This window comes from Sphaerodactylus townsendi, linkage group LG17 (genome assembly GCF_021028975.2).
Source record: "Sphaerodactylus townsendi isolate TG3544 linkage group LG17, MPM_Stown_v2.3, whole genome shotgun sequence".
In the NCBI taxonomy this organism is placed as follows: domain Eukaryota; kingdom Metazoa; phylum Chordata; class Lepidosauria; order Squamata; family Sphaerodactylidae; genus Sphaerodactylus; species Sphaerodactylus townsendi.
In genome coordinates, this window is record NC_059441.1 from 7,030,471 (window position 1) to 7,052,503 (window position 22,033).

The 22,033-nt window shown below is 52.4% G+C and overlaps 1 protein-coding gene across 5 annotated transcripts in view; it reads left to right on the plus strand.

The window, feature by feature from the left end:
- Positions 1-20,633, plus strand: part of TCF12 (transcription factor 12) — a 95,442-nt gene extending 74,809 nt beyond the window's left edge. For 3 of the 5 annotated variants that reach the window (XM_048519654.1, XM_048519656.1, XM_048519657.1), the window contains 9 exons: positions 3,537-3,615; positions 5,976-6,049; positions 7,020-7,091; positions 8,680-8,862; positions 12,990-13,104; positions 13,546-13,717; positions 15,714-15,946; positions 18,131-18,284; positions 18,627-20,633. In XM_048519654.1, coding sequence (XP_048375611.1) covers positions 3,537-3,615; positions 5,976-6,049; positions 7,020-7,091; positions 8,680-8,862; positions 12,990-13,104; positions 13,546-13,717; positions 15,714-15,946; positions 18,131-18,273 — 1,071 coding nt within the window. In that variant the 3' untranslated portion in view covers positions 18,274-18,284; positions 18,627-20,633. The remainder of the gene's footprint in view (positions 1-3,536; positions 3,616-5,975; positions 6,050-7,019; positions 7,092-8,679; positions 8,863-12,989; positions 13,105-13,545; positions 13,718-15,713; positions 15,947-18,130; positions 18,285-18,626) is intronic. The other 2 variants (XM_048519655.1, XM_048519658.1) reach the window with 1 other exon arrangement.
- The last annotated feature ends 1,400 nt before the right edge of the window (positions 20,634-22,033 follow it).

Consider the following 22,033-nt stretch of genomic DNA (forward strand, 5'->3'; position numbering starts at 1 on the left):
TCCACTATCTTTAAGAGTGCAATGTCAACGTTAGCCTAAATAAACCCAAAAATACACACGTTGCACTCTGGCTGTGTCCGGTCTTATATATTGATCTTACATATAATTAAACAACTTAACACTTCTATTTGTATTTACATTTCCTTATTTCTCTGACAAAGTTCTTAAAGAGGCAGCAAGAGTCTTCCAACTCTTATAACTGAACATAAATAATCACTTAGTCCATTCGATTCTTTGTTCAGAAACAAAGCTTCAGTTCCATGTAGTCCATATTCCAATTCTGTAGGTTCTACATAAATTCTGTAGGTTCTACATAAAAACGTCTCGCGCGAATAGAACGTTTTTCGTACGTCCTCCTCAGTATGTCAGTATGTTCAATCAACTTCCAACAGTTCCAACAGCCAGTAGACCAGTCACAGGGAATGGTGCCCGTGGCCCCATCACAGAGCAAACATCTCACCCTCTGAAGCTCAGTAGAGAAGGCATTGGCGGGCGGGGGGTAGAATTCCTCTTTGGGAGACAGGGGTTAGCTCACTAAGTTAGGCTAACTGGTAGCAGGGTGGAAGAGGCTGGCAAGGGTGCTGCAGATTTATCCCGATGTGATTTTGGAGCAAGAGTGTGTAGCTGGAGGGTGGACTGTGGTTGTCATGGCAACTTGTTTCTGTCCTGCGATGCTGTTGGTGGAGGAGCAGGCAGGTCGTTCCATAAATCATTTCTGTCATAGCTGCTGGTGATGTCTTCCATCTGCTCAGCTGGTCCGCGCTGCAGCCGCTGCTGCAGCCGGGCTCTCCTGGAATGCCCAGCCCAGCCTCCTCCTTCTGTCCCTCCGTAGACCCTTTTTTAAAAAAAACAAGTCTGCTTAACACGGCACATTAAGTCATCCCGAAGTTGTAAAGATGTTTTCATTTCCTGGCTTTGAAATGTTGGTAGTAGTGAAGGAGTCTGGCGGTGTCGTTCTGCCGGTGTGTCTCTTTTACCAACACAAAAAGAAAGAAAGAAGGCTTTTCATGTGCGAAACAGGGGATGCAATCTTTGTTCCTCGGTAAGCATTAAAGGCCCTACGGAACCCTGCGTGATTAAACATGTAAGGCCAGATAATACGTTTGCAAAGGTCCTTTTATTTTAGGTTTAAGCCTGGATAATTGTGGACTTAATCTCGGAGTAGGCAAGAGAGAGAATTGTACATGAAAGTATTTACACACAGTTCCCAAAGTCCTGTGGATTATACATTCGTTTGGATAATGAACCAGCGGAGGAAATCTGGATATCGGTGCCATTTCTAATGTGTTTTCCTGAACATTTGCCAAAACGAGAGCCCTTCCAGATTGTGCCCATGGAGAGTTCTGTGGTGGGAGCAACATCTGGTTTGTTTCAGCGCTTAATGCCAAATAAAAACACGGGGCCTTTAATTTACGGGAGATCAAAGAGTCGGGCTGTTTAACTTTGTTGATTATATAGACTCCCTTTGTCAGAACCTGTGTTTTGATTCCTGCCTCTGGGGCGGCGGGGGAAGGGGGGGTAGCCTTTGTGCCTTTGGATAGCTAACTGGCCAGTGGTCCCTCCACAAAGGCAGAGACCCTGTCTGGACTGACTTCTCCACGTAATTCCCAAACGGTCTTTGTTGCTGTGGCTTCGTGTCATTAACATGACAAAGCAACACTGAAAGGGACTCTGGAGGGGCTGAGAAGCACTCCTCAGGCTTGGCCCCCTCTTCACCCCCAGCCTGGCCTGTAGGCAGCCCCATGACAGAGCGAAGGAAGGAGGGCCCTCGCTTGTTTGGAGAAAATGAGTCATGTTACCCTTTCAGCCTGGCAGAAGGCCCCAGCCCTTCCTGGGTGGGGGGGGGGTGTTGCATGGGCAATGATCTCTGCCTTTGTAATGAAATGGGGGCTTCCAGAGACGCACATTCCTTTCCTTCATAATGAAACTCTGGGAGTATCACAGTGACATTGATGTTGGGTTTTATCCTGCCTTCTGACAATGAACTAGTAGGAATGAGGAATTAGTTAATGGGGCCGAGAAGCCTGTTTTTGGAAGACATGGATTATTTCCTTTGGGCTCTGCGCAAAGAGGGAAGAAAGGCCCCACGGAACTCGTCCTGGATGAACCTCCTTGAAAGGAAGGGGAAGGGGACAGTGGTGGGATCCAAAAATTTTAGTAACAGGTTCCCATGGGGGTGAGATTCAAACAGTGGCGTGGCGCCAATGGGGCTGGGCGGGGCATGACAGGGGCGTGGCCAGGCATTCCGGGGGCGGGGCATTAATAAGTTCTCTGATACTGTAAAAAACTCTTACTGTAAAAAAAAGTTCCTAATTTCCAGCTGGTATCTTTCTGTCCATAATTTAAACTCATTATAGCAAGTCCTATCGTCTACTGCCAACAGAAACAACTACTTCTCCTCTAATTGACTGCCTGTCAAATACTTAATACTTTCAAACACTTAATTTTGTTTCTAGATATCAAAAGAAGGAGACTTTCCTTAAACAAGGAACTTTACCATATTTCTAAAACACGTTTTTAAAACAGCCCAACAGGGAGAATTGTCCCGTTTTCTACCTTCGCTAACCAGCCACATAGGAATCAACCGGACTTCATGATTTTTGGACCTTATGGAATTTCTAACGGAAAAGCAGACCCAATTAGTAACCCCCTCTCGGCACACACAAATAATTAGTAGCCCACTCTCGGGAACTGGTGAGAACCTGCTGGATCCCACCTCTGGAAGGGGATGGGAAATGTCCCATCTTTTCAGAACAATCCCAAGCAGGTCTGCTCAGAATCCTACCCCATTCTACTCAATAGGATTCGCTTCCAGGAGAGGGGTCTTGGGGTTGCCTCATCCGTGCCCTTGATCCTCACTGGAGCTTGAAGCACTGCTCTCGACCCCTGGCCTCCTAGCCTGGAGTTGTTTTCCAAAGAGAGGGCATGCAAAGCCCAACTGGCTGATGAACTTGTCTGTGTGGGTCGGGTGTTGTGTCTTTTACTCCAGCAGTTGGGGTTGTGTTCCGGTGTTTGTTTCCTGAGAGGTTGCAGGAAGAGCTTCCGTCTCCCTCGCAAGGCCCCCCCTTTAACATCTGCGGATCCTGCCGTCCCTCCTCTCTTTTAGGGGATCAGTTAGTAGGTTGGCAGCCGCTGTACATTTGTTGTACTTCGGTACCAATGCGCTGCTTTTAATGGGGTTTTTAATGGTTTTAATGTATATAGCGCCATTTCTTTATGACTTAATTACTTTGAGATTTATTGATTTTTATTCTGTGCTCTATTTATATGTCCATGTTCACCGCCCTGAGCCCTCCGGGGGAGGGCAGGGGTGTGTGTGTGTAAGTGTGTGTAAGTGTAAATAAATAAATAAATAAATAAATAAATAAATAAATAAATAAATAAATAAATAAATAAATAAATAAATAAATAAAAAAATAAAAAAATAGAACTGTGCTGTGAGGCATCTTTTCCACATGCAGGCTACAAGATCACTCTTTTGGTGTATTTTTCCCCTTGCGTTGACCCAGGTGTCTGTCTTTCCCCCCGTCATTTAGATTTACTCACCAGACCACACCAGCAGCAGTTTCCCATCAAATCCCTCGACGCCTGTTGGATCCCCGTCACCTCTCAGTGGTAAGACCCAGCACGTGTTTTGTTAGCGACGCCCTGCACTGTTGCTTCACGGGGGTCCTGAGGACGGAGGGACGGGAGACACGGCTGTCGGCGGCGCACAGAGTCTGCGGGGCTCAGTGCCTGTTTGGTCTTCTGCTCAGAAGGCACCGAGTGAGAGAGAGAAACTGAGTGGCCGCTCCACCGTGGCCTCAGCTGCCTGGCAGACGTGGAACAGCTGCCCCCCACGCGCTCAGAGGATTTAGGAAAGCCCTGTTAACGTAAACTTATTTAGCAGAGAATCCAACCCGCTGGCTGGGAGGGTGATGTAACCTTATGACACTTTCCCCTCCCAAAGGGTGTGGTTTTGAGGATCGTTTGTGAAGGAACCGTTGCAGCAGCTGTTTTGCCTCTGGCAGGGCCTTGGAGGCGGGCTGGGGCGAGGGGGGGGGGGCGTAACAGACTGCCTGTTGTGCTTCCCTTCCCTGAAGGGGACCACATGTGGCCTCCTTTCTCACATCCTCTGTGGACAGAGGAAGAAACAGCAGGCTCAGCGGTGCAGCCACAGAATTGCAGTGGGGGAGGCCACCCGTAGGACTCAGCCGTGGCGTGTGTCTCTGTCTCAAACCATGAGCCACACCTGCGAAGAGAGAGCTGGCTGGTGTAAGGGTGAGATAGGCTAGAACAGTGGTGGCGAACCTTTGGCACTCCAGAGGTTATGGACTACAATTCCCATCAGCCCCTGCCAGCATCTGAATAGAAGTAGTCTGGCAGGGGCTGATAGGAATTGTAGTCCATAACATCTGGAGTGCCAAAGGTTTGCCACCACGGGGCTAGAAGCTCTTTTCCCTGAGCACGGGCCAGGTGAAGGGAAATCTTGCGTGGAGGAGCGTTGCTGAAGGGCCAGGCCAGGCCCCAGAGGGTGGGTGCGGGGGCCCTAAATATCGCACCTGCACAAAACCCACCTGTGCAGCAAACGATAAAACTGTTGGATGGACGACGAAGCAACATCTCAGCCAAACTAGCTTTTCAGCCCAGCATCCTCAAACCACACTGCAAGAGCAGTGGCCATAAGACCCACCTAAAATTCTCCATACCATAATAATAAATAAATGCACCTCCCACATGACCCAGGGGAATGGTGCCTAGCTCAGAGGACTTCACTGCCCCTAGATCAGTGATGGCGAACCTATGGCATGGGTGCCAGAGGTGGCACTCGGAGCCCTCTCTGTGGGCATGTGCACACAGACTTTGTCATGTGGGGGGTGGAAAATCACATCTTGAGGGGTGTGGGGGGTGGAAAATCACATACACACATCTAGGCTGGCCTGGGCCACTGAGCACGATGTGCGCGCATGGTGGTGAGCAGGGAGGATTTGGCTGGCGGGCCTGGTACCTGTGCTCTGGATGGCTGCTGCCCGAGGGGATGGGGGCGTAGAGGAGGCAGAGATGCTAGAGAGGCACAGAGCAGTGCGTGCGGGACTTGCTGGAGGCTAGAGCAGGCTGGCCCCTGCTTGAGCGGGTGGGGTGGAGGAACAGGGAGCCAACTGTTTTTTTCTAAACAAAAACCTCAGCATTCAGGTTAAATTGCTGTGTTGGCACTTTGCCATAAATAAATGGGGTTTGGGTTGCAATTTGGGCCGCACTCGGTCTCGAAAAGGTCCGCCATCACTGCCCTAGATTCACCCGTGCATAGAACTGCTCCTTGAGGGTTGGGTGTGTTCCTGCAGTTCTGCACTTGAAATGCTGAGGTGGAGAGCTCGTCTGGTAAGCGGCTTTGGCTGCTTCTGAGTGTGGGAGAGGGGAAAGGCCTTTGATATGGCGATCTTCCCGCCAGCTTTCCTGACGCTCTGGTGGCAGTTTTGCATGTGAGAACTCTGAGTGAGTCGTGTGTTGTGGAGCTGGGGCTTTATGGGGGTAGAAAAGAGTGTCCAGGATCTAGGGCAGTGGTGGCGAACCTTTGGCACTCCAGATGTTATGGACTACAATTCCCATCAGCCCCTGCCAGCATGGCCAATTGGCCATGCTGGAAGGGGCTGATGGGAATTGTAGTCCATAACATCTGGAGTGCCAAAGGTTCGCCACCACGGATCTAGGGGAAAGGGCGCACCGCCTCCATCTGTAGCTCCCGTCACTGTCATGTGACCTCCTTGTGTCTGGGGAGCTGAAAGGATGGTGGCACTCGAGGCATCTGGCCAAACAGCTGGCAGCAGCTGCACTCTCAGCTGGCCAAAGGGGAGGGAAGCCATTGGATCGCTTCCCAAAGCCAGCCTGTCTGGGATGTCAAATCGTCTTGACGGGTGTGCGAAGCTGCCATAGAGCTGCCTCTTAAATCTTGTCTTTCGCCGGCACACGTCTGAGCTTCACCTGGTTGGTTTTGACAGGTGCCGGCCAGTGGTCGAGGGCTGGAGGCCACGCCCCGTCGTCCCCAAACTATGAAAACTCTCTGCACTCCTTGGTAAGCACCCCCGGCGGCTGGGCGTGACCGTTCGGCCAAGAAAGGGTTTAATAAATTCTACACGTCAGCATTGCCTCCAGGACAGCATTACAAATAGCTGCTTTGCTAACAAATGGCTGCCTTCAAATGAACAATACCGAGCGCGCTGGGTGGGTCTTTCCCCATCTGTTCCGGGGGCATCATCGGGCTTCAGTGCTACAGCCAGCTGGTGCTCAGCACGTCGGAGCGATCGTCCTCCCGTGTGGCAGGCCACCAGCTCATCCTGGCCAGGGTTCGAGTCAGGAAAGAGCTGTGGTGTCACGTGTTCACGTGCTTGCCATTTTCCTCCTCTCCTCCTCCTTCATTCAGCAGCGATACTACTAATATGGCACTAAAACGTACCCAAGCATTTCTTGCTGATGCATTTTTCTCTTTGCAGAGAGTCGGGGTGGGGGATGGGTGACAAATGGAAATGGGTGCCAGAATCTGGACTGCTGCTGCCATACCTGGGCTTCCTACATTTCTTTAGCACCTGCAGAGTGTTTAGCACCTGCACAGAGAGAGAGAGAGTGTGAGAGTGAGTGAGTGAGTGTGTGGAAGGGGGTGTCTAGCCGAGTGGCACGTGGCCTTTAGAGTCTGCATGCAGTGGGGAGTATAACGTTAGGGGGAGAGGGGAGGTACTGATCAGGGTTTTAGAAATCTTGTCAGCTCCTCCAAATAACATTTGCTTAATGGCAGCTAACAAAAGTATCGCCACACAGTTTGGTCATAAGTATAAACAGTAGGTGCTGTTCGGTGCTCTGGTGCCACTCCGGTGTTCAGCATTTGTCTTCTCGTCCCTTCATGTAGTGGAATCTTTGTTGGATTAATTTAACTAACCGTGTGGGCTGCCCCCCCAGCCCCCGCCCCCGCCCCAGCTGCGCGCCTCCCCTCTTTATAATTATCTAACCTGTGCCTTTTTTTGCTCTCTGTTCTGTCTTGACTTTGCCAGAAAAACCGCGTCGAGCAACAGCTTCACGAGCATTTGCAAGATGCTATGTCATTCTTAAAGGATGTCTGTGAGGTACTCTTTCTCTTCGGGTGGCACCTGTGTGATTTGCCAGCTAACTTAACTTACACATTTCCTTTGATGGTGGCAGTCTCTGTAGCGTAGGACCGCATGTCACGGGTGCATCCGTTTCTTGAACCACTTCATAATGCCAGCAGATAAGTAGGGTTGTCATTAATGCTTACATACTTCACGTGAAGAAGAAACCTAAAGAAAGGAAAGAGGGTGTCATAAAGAAAATCCGCGCGGGTACAGGGGTCGAATGGTGGGCTATGCATATGGGGAAATCCCCACTGAGCCACCAAGCACTCTGGGTAGTCTAAAGCCCATCAACCTCTCCCTCTCCCCCCTCAAATACCTGCTCTGTCTTAACGGGAAGGGGAAGTTCTCTGAGCTCTCGGGAGGATGGAGCCCCTCAGACCAGGAAGCCCAAGAGGAGAGGGTCTACTAGGCTGCCAGGGGCACATTTAGTTCGTGGACTTATTGCCACGGCACCCTTGGGCAAGGGCCCAGGTGGTTTCTCAAATGTTCACCTTATCCACAGATAAGGTGCATTTAAGCACAGAAGGAGCAGCAGTGGCATAGAAGGTTAAGAGCTCGTGTATCTAATCTGGAGGAACCGGGTTTGATTCCCCCCCACTCTGCCACCTGAGCTGTCGAGGCTTATCTGGGGAATTCAGATTAGCCTGTACACTCCCACAAACGCCAGCTGGGTGACCTTGGGCTAGTCACAGCTTCTCGGAGCTCTCTCAGCCCCACCTACCTCACAGGGTGTTTGTTGTGAAGGGGGAAGGGCAAGGAGATTGTCAGCCCCTTTGAGTCTCCTGCAGGAGAGAAAGGGGGGATATAAATCCAAAACTCTTCTTCCTCTTCTTCTTAATTGTGAGGTTTCTGCCTCGTCATCTGCCACGCAGGCATCCAAGGTGGTCGACAACTCAGAGTAGTTTAACATAAACATTAAAACAGCAAGACAGGATGAAAGCAACAATGCTGAAAGTAGCACAGAAATATCAGCAGCCAAAATAGTGGAGAGAGCAGCTGAAAACCGTAAGCAGCTATAAAATTAAAATGTAACGGCCATAATAGCTGATCTCAGACTCTGTGAATGTGGGGCCTTCTCCATTCATTTCACAACCATAAACCTCACACACACACACACCCTGGCCCCCTCCTGCTCCTGCCAGGCAGCAGAACTCTGGGGTGGGGGGGTCTGGCCTCGGGGGTGAGTTGCCACAGGGCAGGGATTTGGGGAGGGGGCACCTGGGTCTCCAGTGTTTTGTTCTCTTCCACCAAGTGCTGCTTTCTACAGGAAAACTCTGCAGCATCTCCCACCTCGGACTTTGGACATTTCTACTCATTTCTCTGCTAGTGGTGGCTCTCACAACACTGGGAAACAGGAACTCCACAGATATCCTGATTTTCAGAGAAGGCTGAGGGGCTGTGGGGGCCACCTCTTTATTTCCCCCCCCCCCGCAATCCCCCCGTGTTGCCAGCTGGCCCGAAGGCGCTTTTGAGCCCTGCCTCCCATTGCAGCCAGCCTGACAGGGGGAAGCCGGCAGCAGAGGGGTGCCATGAATGACCCTGTGCCTCCCCTTCTCCGCAGTCCCGGATGGAGGACCGCTTGGACAGACTGGACGACGCGATCCACGTGCTGCGCAACCACGCGGTGGGGCCTTCGACCAGCCTGGCCGGGGCCCACGGAGATATCCACAGTTTGCTGGGACCATCCCACAACAGCTTGGGCTCGAATTACGGAGCGTCCAGCCTCGTCACAACCAGCCGGCTGGTAAGCAGAGCCTCACGTCCTCTCTTCTGCCTGGGTCTGCAGAATGGGTCGGCTCCTCCTCCCACCTCTTCTCCTTGAATCCTTTGAGGCCAGGTCCCCTGAGTGGGAAGGGCTGATGGCCGGGGGGGGGGGGGGTGGATCCAGAAGATCCTGCTGGAGGCAGCCAATGAGAGGGACGCCAGGCAAGGAGCCGGGAAGGGGGGCCTGCTAGATGCTCCTCCCCATTTGGCTGTTGCTGGGACAGGTTCAGAAAGTGGAGGCTTTGGACAGTAGTGGGATCCAAAAAATTTTAGTAACAGGTTCCCATGGTGGTGGGATTCAAACTGTGGCGTAGTGCCAATGGGGCTGGGCGGGGCACGACGGGGACGTGGCCGGGTATTCAAGGGGCGGGGAATTCCTGGGCGGGGCTGTGGCAAGGACGCAGCCGCTGCGCCGGTCCTTGGGCGGGAAACGAATGCACGCAGGTGCAGGCTGCCACTCACGCCGGTACACCTCCTGCTAGACTGCTTCCAGTTCTGCGCGCTACTGCTGAGAGGAGGGGTGTAACTAAGGCAAAAATCACGTGGCAAAATCACCCATTAGTAACCCCCTCTCGGCACACACAAATAATTAGTAACCTACTCTCGGAAACCTGTGAGAACCGGCTGGATCCCACCTCTGGCTTTGGGCCGTGCGTGTTTTTCCAGATGTGCAACAAATGGCAGGCAGGCGTGCCTCCCTCCTCGAAATGGGGAAATGGAACGAATGGGGGAAGGAATCCAGGAGGGATGCCTCAGTGGCCAGTGATCTGGGCTGAGGGAAATGTGCTCTTAGGACTGCAGCCCGCCTTCAGGAACGGGTGCCCAGGTTGGGAAAAACCTTCCGAAGGAACCTAAGCAGGGCCGCAAATGTTGGCCACTTAACTAACTTTTTTAAAAAAATTAAAATTCCCTTGAAAATGTCCTTGGCCGAAGAATCAAGGAAACGAGTCACTTGACTCGCACAATGTTATTGTTGTACTTGCTAAAATTTTTGAGCCGGCTCTAAAAAAAATCCATTTCCGGCATCTCTGTCAATTGTGGTTGTTTTAACTGCTCTTTATTCCGTGCGAAACGTTGCCGTCCTGCCCCGTCTTGCCTTCTGCGGGACGTTCCAAGGACTCTTCCTGCGCCTGGGTGGTCCCAGGAGGGGCTGTGGAGGCCGAACAGCCAGCCCCGCTTGGACCTTCTGGCCAGACCCAGAGCCCAGAAATGGGCCCTCGCCCCAGGCGTGGATCAGGACCTTGGGAGCCTCTCAGGGCTCCGCCGCAGCTGCTCCAAAGGCCTCCTTGCATAATGTAACTCCTCTTCTAGCTGACCTCAGGGAAGCAACTGGGGAGGGTGGTGTCCTAGCATCCATTGGTTTCTTTGGGGCGTGGGGGCGATGACAGAGCACCCCCCCCCCCCCCCCGCCGCCTGGTGGCTATGTGTCAGGCTCAGCCTATTCTGGTGTAGTTTCCCAGAAGGCTCCCAGCACTTGCCTTCTAGGGCTTGCCAGTGTTGCCTGGGGGCTGCACGTTTCAAGACGATGCCTCTCGGAAGCCCTCAGAGGATGCACCTTCACTGGACAGGGGAAGTGGAGCAGCCTGAGGCTGAGGCAGGGGCTTCTGGAGGAGGTGAGGCCTCATGCCCTCCGGTGGAGAGAGAGAGAAAGAGAGGCGGCTCCTTCATGGCACGCTGAGAGTTAATCCGCCTGGAGTGTTATAATACGGGAGCGATGCTGTCTTACGGCTACTCATTTGATATGATTTATGGTTCAGGATTAACTATGTTGTAAGCAGCTTCAAGCAAGCAGCGGGTGGAAGAAGTGGGACAAAATAGTTCTCTTGGGTGCTGTGTGGTTTCCGGGCTGTATGGCCGTGTTCTAGCAGCATTCTCTCCTGACGTTTCGCCTGCATCTGTGGCTGGCATCTTCAGAGGATCATCTGAAGATGCCAGCCACAGATGCAGGCGAAACGTCAGGAGAGAATGCTGCTAGAACACGGCCATACAGCCCGGAAACCCCACAGATCCTCTGAAGATGCCAGCCACAGATGCAGGCGAAACGTCAGGAGAGAATGCTGCTAGAACACGGCCACACAGCCTGGAAACCACATAGCACCCAAGTGATTCCGGCCGTGAAAGCCTTCGACAAAATAGTTCTCAATTATAATCAGATCGGGGACACAGAGAAGGTCTTCAGCGACATTATGAAACGTGAGAGCTGTTCAGAGGAAGCAAGAAATTGTTCGAGGGAAGGGGGTGGAGTTAGGGTCAGAGACTTGCGACAGAAGGGGGGGTCTTGAGTTGGCAGTAGGTCCCACCCCCTTCAAGAAGTGTTTTAAGTGGCCCAGGGTGAACAAGATCTGTGGGGGGGGGGGGGGGGCTAAAGACTGCGTACTTGGATATACTTTTGAAGACTTCCAGACTGTTTTGCCAGCTTCAGGCGTGGTCTGCTGGTCTGTCATTGTTAGACTCGGCTCTGGCTCGAACATTTCCATGAATCTGACAGCTGCTTGCTTTGAATCGTTGCCTGACCGAGAGTGTCGCAGGTGCGCTCGGAAGCCATGGAGCCCCTCAAGACGCCGGAGAGCCTCCCACTCGGGTCCAGGCACCCTTGGGCTCAAGCCGCAGCAGAACGAGAATAAAGGAACACGAAACCTCCAAGGCAGAATGAACCAAGCCTTATTGTTTAAGCTCTCTTTTTCTCCCCTCCCCGTAACGAGCTTCATCCTTCCTTCGCAGAGAAGGCAGTTTGTATTTCCAGCTGCCCTCGTTTTGGCTGCCTTTGGTGTCGAAGCCAAACTTCAAGATCTTTATTCTATTTAATGTCCCCTCCCCGCTCCAAAAAAAAAATAAAAGCTGACCAGTGTTTAAAAATTAGGAGCACCAACCAGAAAGCATTAACTATGTGACTCTTCTCGGGGAAATCTTGCACGCAGACCGTAATTACAAGAAACGGGGTTGAAGTGAGGCTTGCAGAGATCGGAGCAGTGAATTTGCTTACGGGTGTTTTATCTCCATCTGGGTGAAATCCACACAAAGTGTGTGAAAGGGAAAAAGCTGCATTAATTGCTCAAGAGGGGGTCCGAACTCAGCAGCTTCCTAGGATTGAAAGACGTATTGAAAAACCAGGCTCCTCCTGTGTGGCTGTTTCATCGAAGCAAACCTGCTTAATCGAGGGCTTGCTCGCTGCGATTGTTCACTGCGATTTGTTCCAATAAAAGGCATGGTGTCTGGACCACTTTATTTTATTTATTTATTTGTTTGTTTGTTTATTTATTTATTTATTGTTTAGTTTTATAACCCGCCCTATCCCCAAAGGGCTCTGGGCGGCGTACAACAAAGTTAAATCACAAATCGACTAAGTACAATGAAAACTAAACAAGTAAGATCCAATATAAATAAATTACTAGCTCCACATTTAAAACAGCGGTTAATACAAGTTTAAAATCGAATCGGGCGCCCAGCAAGCCCATTTTTAAAACCCTCCCTAAATGGGAAGACTGCTGACTCCATCAATAAAAGATGTAAACAAACAAAGATGGGGGGGGGGTGCACCATCAACGGCTGGTTACTCCAAAGGCCCAGTGGAACAACTCTTGTCTTGCAGGCCCTGCGGAATTCACCAAGGTCCCGCAGGGCCCGGACAGCTGGAGGAAGAGTTTTCCACCAGGCTGGGGCCAGGGCCGTAAAAGCCCTGGTCCGCGTGGAGGCCAGCCGTATCATTAGGAGCAGGGTGCTTTAGGAGCACGGTGCTCGAGGGGATTTGGTGTGGCTCTACATTGCCTTGTTCTGGTCATGTGTCAGATATTTGTTAATGGCCTTTGTTTTCTGGGGTCGGAGGGGTTTGGAATCGGTTGTTCCCGACCCTTGCCGGTTCTCACAATTGGCCCTGCCGGGGATCTCTGAACAGTGCTTTTTCCTGAGCTGTTGGTCAGACTTTGAACTTCATGACTTGATTTCAGGCTCTGTGTGAATCTGAGTGCTTTTTGTTTGGGGGGGGCGGGGTCGGTTCACTGGGAGGTTTGCTTGGGTGAACCTCCTCTGGCCGCTACTGGGAAGTAAGGGGTTTTTCTGCCCCCAGCGTTCTGCTCTGGTGGGCTAAGCCCGTGTGTGGGTGTGTTTCAGGGTCCCTCTCACCGGGAAGACAGCGTCAGCCTCGGGAGTAGCCACTCTGTCCTGCCTGGCACCGGTCCTGCTCCGAATTCAGAACTCCACCATAAAGCACAAGAAAGCTTCAGAGGTAAGCAGCGCTGGCCCCTCCCCCCAGCTACCCTCCCAGGCTGCCTTTCTTCCCCTCCCCCCCTCCTCAGCCGCAGCCCCTGCCTAAGCACCCCTTGGTCATTTTCCATTTCAGCCCCTTCCCCCAATTTGGACATCCCCCATGAATGTAACTCTGTCCTGTAGCCAAACCAAACTGTGTGCAGACAACCAATAATCCCTTACTAAGCACCAAAGCCTTCCACATGGCCACGTGTTGGGAAATTTGAAAACAAAGGTAGGAGGGGGATTGTCCTTTGAAAACTCTGGAAAGCCCCGTCTCTGCTCTTGATGCGGGACCCTTCTCGGTATTTTGTCAGCTGCTGGACACAAAGTTGTTGTCGGTTGTCTTAGCGGGATAAATGAAGCGAGGGGTTGGTGGTCTTGTGATTGGCAGTGACAAGTCTGTTGGGTTTGCCTGCAGCGCTGGCAGCGGGGTTGCCGAGCCAGTCTGTCACGTTGGGCCCAGCCAAGATCAAGTCAGAGCACAAGGAGAGGGATGAGAACGCCCACGACCCCGCCTCCTCCGATGACATGAAGTCTGACGACGAGGCCTCCCAGAAGGACATCAAGCTCTCATCCAGAGGCAGGACAAGGTAACGCAGCTGCCTAAAGAACATAAGAACATAAGAATAAGCCAGCTGGATCAGACCAGAGTCCATCTAGTCCAGCACTCTGCTACTCGCAGTGGCCCACCAGGTGCCTTTGGGAGCTCACGTGCAGGAGGTGAAAGCAAGGGCCTTCTGCTGCTGCTGCTCCTGAGCACCTGGTCTGCTAAGGCATTTGCAATCTGAGATCAAAGAGGATCAAGATCGGTAGCCATAAATCGACTTCTCTTCCATAAATCTGTCCAAGCCCCTTTTAAAGCTACCCAGGTGAGTGGCCATCGCCACCTCCTGTGGCAGCATATTCCAAACACCAATCACATGTTGCGTGAAGAAGTGTTTCCTTTTATTAGTCATAATTCTTCCCCCCAGCATTTTCAATGGACGCCCCCTGGTTCTAGTATTGTGAGAAAGAGAGAAACATTTCTCTCTGTCGACATTTTCTACCCCCTGCATAATTTTATAGACTTCAATCCTATCCCCCCTCAGACGTCTCCTCTCCAAACTAAAGAGTCCCAAACGCTGCAGCCTCTCCTCATAGGGAAGGTGCTCCAGTCCCTCAATCATCCTCGTTGCCCTTCTCTGCACTTTTTCTATCTCTTCAATATCCTTTTTGAGATGCGGCGACCAGAATTGAACACAGTACTCCAAGTGCGGTCGCACCACGGCTTTATAGAAGGGCATGACAATCCTTCTCCATGGGGCATTTTGCTGCCTGTAGTGAGGACAGGTTGGGACAGAGTGCCTGCGTCTCAGGGGCTTCGTTCAAGGTAGCACGTGTAGATTTTGCATCCATCTTCAGTGTATAAGACGTCCAGTTCACTGTGGAGGGAACAGGGTCTTTTTCCGTGCACATTGTCGGTCTCCCGTGCCGTGAGCTCACGGCTGGCAGGTTGGCCGGGCACTTTGTTGCCGAGCGGTGGGAAAACCAATGCAGAAGGTTTGACTCTACCTTTAAAGCTGCATTTCACATCCATTCTGGGAAATTTCCTTCACTCACACAGGGTGACTGCTTATTAAATATTATTGTTGTTGTTGTTATTTATTAGATTTAATATACCGCCCTATCCCCAAAGGGCTCAGGGCGGTGAACAATATAAAATATTATATATAAAAAACATATATACCAGTGATGGCGAACCTTTTTGAGACCGAGTGCCCAAATTGCAACCCAAAACCCACTTATTTATCTCAAAGTGCCAACCCAGCAATTTAACCTGAATGCTGAGGTTTTAGTTTAGAAAAAACAGTTGGCTCCCTCTTCCTCCACCCCACCCGCTCGAGCAGGGGCCAGCCTGCTCTAGCCTCCAGCAAGTCCTGCGCACACCGCTCTGTGCCTCTCTAGCATCTCTGCCTCCTCTGCACCCCCCCCCCTCGGGCAGCAACCACCCAGAGCACAGGCACCAGGCCCATCATGCTCAGTGGCCCAGGCCAGCCTAGATGTGTGTGTAGGGGGGTGATTCCCCCCCCCCCAATGACGAACTCTGTGAGTGTGTGCCCACAGAGAGGGCTCCGAGTGCCACCTCTGGCACCCGTGCCATAGGTTCGCCATCACTGCTATATACAATTTAAAACAGTTACATTCTAAAACCATGTCCCACGAACCCATATACAACCCTCCCCAGAAAGGAATAATGGGTCCCGTTGATATTAGGGACCCCTGTAATCGGGGGGGGGGGGGGGCTGGGACATGTTTTCTTTGGCTCCAGGAGCCAGCCCCAGAAATGGTGCAGCCACACTTCTCATTTAGCCTTGGAGGTTTCGTACTCGAGTGACTTGATTCCCTGATCCCTGATGCCGCAAACCCCGGCCCCGAGCTCTTCCCAGCCGTTGCATAATTTTGCTAAAGCCATGATAAGGCTGCTGTAGAATATAAATAGCTGGAGGGGCCACCCCGATTATCATCACAAAGAAAAGCTGACCCCTGATTTCCCCCGAGGGAGGCCGCCACTGCTTCTGAAAGCTCCTTTCTGTGCCTCCTCCGCAGCAGCACTAATGAAGACGAGGACTTGAACCCGGAGCAGAAGCTGGAGCGAGAGCGGGAGCGCAGAATGGCCAATAACGCCCGGGAGCGGCTGCGGGTGCGAGACATCAACGAGGCGTTCAAGGAGCTGGGCCGGATGTGCCAGCTGCACCTCAAGAGCGAGAAGCCCCAGACCAAGCTGCTCATCTTGCACCAGGCTGTGGCCGTCATCCTCAGCCTGGAGCAGCAAGTCAGAGGTGAGCCGGGGGGGGGGCGGTGGGCTCCCCGTGCTGCGGGGCCGGGGGGAGGGGGCTTCCAGAAGCCCCTCCTCCTGGGCTGGGCTCATTTGCTGCGCTGGTCGGATTTGCAGCTCAGCAGCACGTGGAATCTGCCTGGGGTTGAACAAAGAGGCCTGGCAGTGGCAGAACATGCCGGTGCTTGCGTGGCTGGCTAGCCTTTGGTGGTGTCTTAGTTTTGGAGCACGAGGCTCCCGGGGCGGATGCTCCAGAGGGTGCTCCTCATCCCCCTTCCCCCCGCCTGTTGCCACTTCCTGCTGAAATTGTGTTGATATGAAAACAAGGAGGGTGGGAGGTGCAGAAAAGGGCTCGCTGTTGGTGCTGAGTTTTGTGGATGTGTTTTATCCCCCAAGGGAGGAAAAAGCTCTTGACTCTTGAAGGAGGCTGCCGTGGTCACGGTCGAGCTGGGGCCACCCCGTCGTCTTCGGTGTCAAGAATGTTTGCGTTGAGGAGCTCTCTCTGCCCCCCAGAGCCCCAGGGGCTCTGGGCCGCCTCCTCTGGCTATAATTTCTTGTTTAAATTACATTCTGTCAAGTCCGTTTATCGTAATCCTTGTGGGGTTTGCCCAACTTCGGTGGGGCACCAGCTGCTGCTGGAAGCCAAGTCAGCCCTTCTCAGCACGTCCGTCTCTGCTCTGCGTCACCCTTGAGAAGTCCTCTCTGGAGGTCAGCTGGGAAAACAAATCCCGCCTCTTTCTAACTCCCTTCTCCGGTGGCATGGAGCTCCAGCTGCCTCTCTAGACCCATGTAAAACAGACACCCCACCCCCACCCTACCCCGGCCCCTCATCGAATGAGGGGAGTGTGCGTGGGCACTCTCTCTCTCTCTTTTTCTTTCCCGTTCTGTCTAGATTTCTCCCTGCGGGCCAGCCAGGCGCAGCTGGCCTTTGTGTGGTGCTTCCAATGCGTGCATATAAATGTCTCCGTGATGCTGGGCTGGGTGGGAGGGTGTCAGCATGGATAGACGCTCAGTGTCTGACACCCTATCTGTTCTGGTTCTTATGCCAGCAAACTGTGTGTGGTTTCATCCTCTGCTTTCACCTACACATTGCAGGACTAACCACGGGTGCAGAGAGGAAATATCCTCGCCATAGTGACAGGCCTGCAAACAGCTGTTCTTATACTTTTGCCAGAAGGGCTCCCAAGTCCCCAGTCACACGTGGCCTAATTCCCTTGGAGGGAGGGGGGACACCCGTAGGAGCTGAGTGCGGGACAGCGGGCGTATTGATCCCAGGCCATTTTGCTTGGCGTGCAGATCTGATCTAAATGGAAATGCACTGTGAAGGACAGTTGTGGGATGAGTATGAAAATTTCTGTCTGAAAGAAAGGCCATTTTCTCCCCTCACAAACACACACACACACCCTCTCTCTCACATACATGAAGAAGAAGAAGAGTTTGGATGTATATCCCCCCCTTTCTCTCCTGCAGGAGACTCAAAGGGGCTGACAATCTCCTTGCCCTTCCCCCCTCACAACAAACACCCTGTGAGGTGGGTGGGGCCGAGAGAGCTCCGAGAAGCTGTGACTAGCCCAAGGTCACCCAGCTGGCTTGTGTGGGAGTGCCCAGGCTAATCTGAATTCCCCATATAAGCCTCCACAGCTCAGGCGGCAGAGCGGGGAATCAAACCCGGTTCTTCCAGATTAGATACATGAGCTCTTAACCTCCTACGCCACTGCTGCTCTCTGAAGGAAGAGGCCTTTTAATTTGTATACAAATTCCCACTCATATCTGACAAATGAGGCTCTGGCTATGGAGAGCTTCTGCCCCTAAAATCTTGTGGGTCTCTTTGGTGCTTCTGAACTTGAAACTATCCCGTCCCACCAAAAGATAAAATTGTGGCCCTGCCTTGAAGGGAGTGGCTGCAGTGTGCAGTGGGAGCTGACAGCCTGCGGCGCTCTCTGTGCAGCCACGGCGGCAGCGACAACTTTGGGTGAGACTCTTCCCTCCTGCTTTGGTTTCAGCCAAGGACAGTTTGCTTCATGGGTGTCAATCTACTGGCTTAGCTGAAATGCACTTTGCCTGCAAGTCGCAACTTGGTCAGTGTCGATAAGAACTAGAGGCTGGTTGGATCTCTGCAGCTTCCTTCCTCCGGTTCTGACCGCCTTTCTTCTCCTCCTCCTCCTCCTCCTCCTCTTCCTGTTCCTAGAGAGAAACCTAAACCCCAAAGCAGCCTGCCTTAAAAGAAGGGAAGAAGAGAAAGTGTCTGCCGTATCGGCAGAGCCGCCACCCTCGCATCCAGGAGGCCATCCTGGGCTTAGTGAACCTACCAACCCTATGGGTCATATGTGAACACCAGCCAGGTAAGGGCCATCTTTCCTGCCTCCGTGGTGCTGGGCCAGGAGGGAGCCTGGCAGATTCCCGGGACGGAGAGGAAAACCAGCTCTGTCTGCGTGTGTGGTGGTGGTGGGGGGGGGGTTTGTTGGTCCATGCTGGGATCTGGGGCCACAAGTTGTGAGAATGCAGCAGCAGGACACTGCGGGAGGGGCCCCTGCTATCCTTGGCCGCCAGTTAGGGCCAGCCACAGGTCAGCCCTTTTTTTTGCAGGTGGGAAACGGCAGCCCCTGCCTGGGAAAGAAAACCCAGAGAGCTGAGGTGCCACTGCCGGGTCGCTAACCACTTCTCTGTTTTTGTTGTTACAACAGAGTTCTGGAATTGGGGGGGGAGGAAGCTGCCGAGGCGGACTTCCCTTCCGAAGGACAGAGACTGAAACTAGCACTAAACGGGAGATGCAAGAAACCCCCCCGCAATCACTGGCCCGGCCGGCGGCCCCCCCCCGCCTCTCCTTGCCCCCCCCCCTCGTTGGGTTGCCAGCCGCCCGCTGCCCCCGCACAATCACACCCTTCTCTCCACAGGCTGTGGGAGTTGCCTCGTGCCTAAATCGAATTGACAAATGCATTGTAACGACAAAGTTTATTTATTTGTATTGGAACTGTAAAGGTCTACCTATGAAGGGGAAAGTTAACCCGTTGTAAGCTGATCGCATATTTCACTCGATGCTGGCCGGCGTTCAGGAAGGCTGTCTGGTGTCCAGAGAGCAGAGCCACGAAAAGCCACGGCTGACCCACCTGTAGCATTCCGAGCAAACCAATCAGTGTCTTAGAGGTGGGGGTGGGGAGCTGGCGTTCCTTGGGCCCCCCGGCCTGGGGCCTGCCTCCTCCTTCCAGAGTCCTTCTCTGTTCAAATCCTCCTGGTCGCAGCACCTTCTCGCAGAGAGTGTTCCGGCAGCGGCAGTCTGTGAAGAGGTTTCCACCCCTCAAGACGTGTGTTCCTGTCCAATGAAAACCTTTTAGAGGTTTGTCAAGTTGGATGAAGAGAACTCGCTTCCTTAGAATCACTACTGTTCTGAGCAGCAGGTCACCTGGTCACCTGTCAGCGGTATGCCCAGCACAAAAGGTGTGAGAATGCAAAGAAGACCCTCCTCATTTCCTCGTTGCAGCCTCCAGGGAACAGTCTGATCCAAAGACCACCGCGACGGGTAGCCGGCTGAACCGACTCCTTCTCCCTGGGACGCCAGAGGAGCCGCCCCCGCCAGCCTGCCCTTATCATCGTTTCTCTCGCTCTTTCTCCTTTTCGTGTTGGTTGCCAGGATGGAGGGAGGCCTGGGGCGTGGTGGCACTGGAGGGGGGGGGGATCAAAGGAGAAGCGTCCTCCGGCGGCCTCCCTTGCTAGTGCTCTTGGGGCCATCCCAGCTCCTTTCAATTGCCATAGAAACCGTCTTCCGCAGCCACACCCCAAGGGGCGAGGGGGGCAACGGAGCCAGGGCGCTCTTCCCAGTTCCAGGGCGAGTCTCGCTTCCTGGAGGCAACCTGCTTGCATGCGCAGAAGGACCCAGATCCGGGGAAAGAACAAACGTGTGTGGCTCCAAGCAGCTTGTGAGCGGTGGCTGTGCTTCAGACGGCTCCTGGTTGTGCCGTGACTGACTGGACTTTGGCTCGTTTTGGGCCTCTCCGGTCCCGCCCAACAAGGCGAGCGTCCGTGGCCTTGCTCTTCCTTTCCGTGTCCCTTGGCTCAACGGACTGGCGCCGACGATGATGACGAGTGAAAGTAGCCCCGTGCCGCTGCCTGGCCTTCTTCCTTCCGAGCTCGTTGTGTCTTGGCTACGCTAGACTTTTCCAGTCTGCTCAGAAGCTCCCCTTCATAAAAGAGAGAGAGAGAGAGAATAAATCGTTTGGCTTATTTTTCACCGTAGCTAGTCTTTTATACAATAATCTTGTAAGAAAGTTTCTTGAATTCTAAATATTACTCTTTCTAGATTTTTGAAATTGAAAAAGGTTTTCAGTAAAAATTTTCTTACTTTATTTTACTATATTAGGTAGTAAAAAAATGTAGGGTTCTATACCATAACCTGTTCATTAATATCAGAAATTTACAACCGCATTGTAAGAGCAGTGTAGGATTCTAGCATACCGTCGTAGTACCTATGGAGTGTCGTAAGAGCTACTTGTCCGAGATGAACAGCTTCTCATCTTGTTTCTCCAGTTTCCATTGTTGGTTTATTGCAGATTTGTACCCAGTGTCAAATTCCAAGATATTACTGATGAAACTTTTTTGACCAGCACTCAGAAGTCCATCAATCCTTTTCTGTCAGTGTAACAGAAAACACTATGTATATAACATTTATGTACCAATAAATGTGCCATCTTTTTTAAGCCTTGCGCATCAGTCGGTTTTTGACACTTCCTGGCGCCGTTTTTGTCGTTCTTCGTGTTTCCGTGCAGATGCAAAAGGATGGGGTTGGAGTGAGCTCCGTGGTCCTCCCAAAATAATGTGTCCTCGCCTTTCAGGTGTGTTCTGAAGGAACGGGAGGCCTGCGTTTGAGAGAGCCAGCGTGGGGTAGTGGTTAAGAGTGGCGGATTCTAATTTGGAGAACCGAGTTCGATTCCCCACTCCGCCACATGAAGTCTTCTGGGTGACCTTGGGCTAGTTGCACTTCTCTCCAAACTCTTTCAGCCCCATCTACTTCACAAGGTGTCTGTTGCAGGGAGAAGGAGCTTGTAAGCCGCTTTGAGACTCCTGGAAGGTTGAAAAAAGCGGGTTATGAATCCAAACTCTTCTTCCTCCTCCTACGACTTCTTGAACCTCTTGGTCTCTTTGTGAGGGTAAGCAGCAGCGGCGTAGGAGGTTAAGAGCTCGTGTATCTAATCTGGAGGAACCGGGTTTGATTCCCAGCTCTGCTGCCTGAGCTGCGGAGGCTTATCTGGGGAATTCAGATTAGCCTGGGCGCTCCCACACACGCCAGCTGGGTGACCTTGGGCTAGTCACAGCTTCTCGGAGCTCTCTCAGCCCCACCCACCTCACAGGGTGTTTGTTGTGAGGGAGCAAGGGCACGGAGATTGTCAGCCCCTTTGAGTCTCCTGCAGGAGAGAAAGGGGGGATATAAATCCAAACTCCTCTTCCTCTTCTTCTTCTTCTTCTTCAAGTTTCCCCTTCAGTTGTGTCCGACCCTGGGGTACCCCTGCGAGCAGTGATTCTATAGGCAAGCTGTTTTTGTGGGGTAGTTTGCCTTTGCTTTCCCCGGCTATTCTTTACCCCCTAGCTATGAACAGGCCAAGAAATGGATGGATGGCTGAGTTGACCATGAGCCCGCTGCCAGGATATCTGACCCACAGGGGGCTCGAACTCCTGACCGTGTGAGTGGCAGTGCAAGCACTTAACCACTACGCCAGGCGGCTCCTCTCTTTGTGATGCCCGACAGCAAAACAAGCCATACGCTTGCCTTGGGTGGAGGGTGCACTTCTCAAAGCAACGGGCAGATCTCGTCCTCTCTGTTTAAGCCACTGCCTGAAGTCGCTTGCAATTCCTGGCCCTCGGTTGGCTCCTGCTTGCGTCACTCATGGCTGCAGCAACAAAATCTCAATCAAAGGCTTAAGGAAACAATAATCCACGGCTGTCCTAATTCTGCTCTGCAAACATCTTGGTCTGACGAGACAGGCATTAAACTTCTTCCTTGTTTTCCTGCCTAAAATATCTTTCCTAATTAGGACTTGTGGCTTCCTTCCTTCTCGTTCTGTGGGGAAAACGCTTCCATAATCATCTGCTCATAATTATT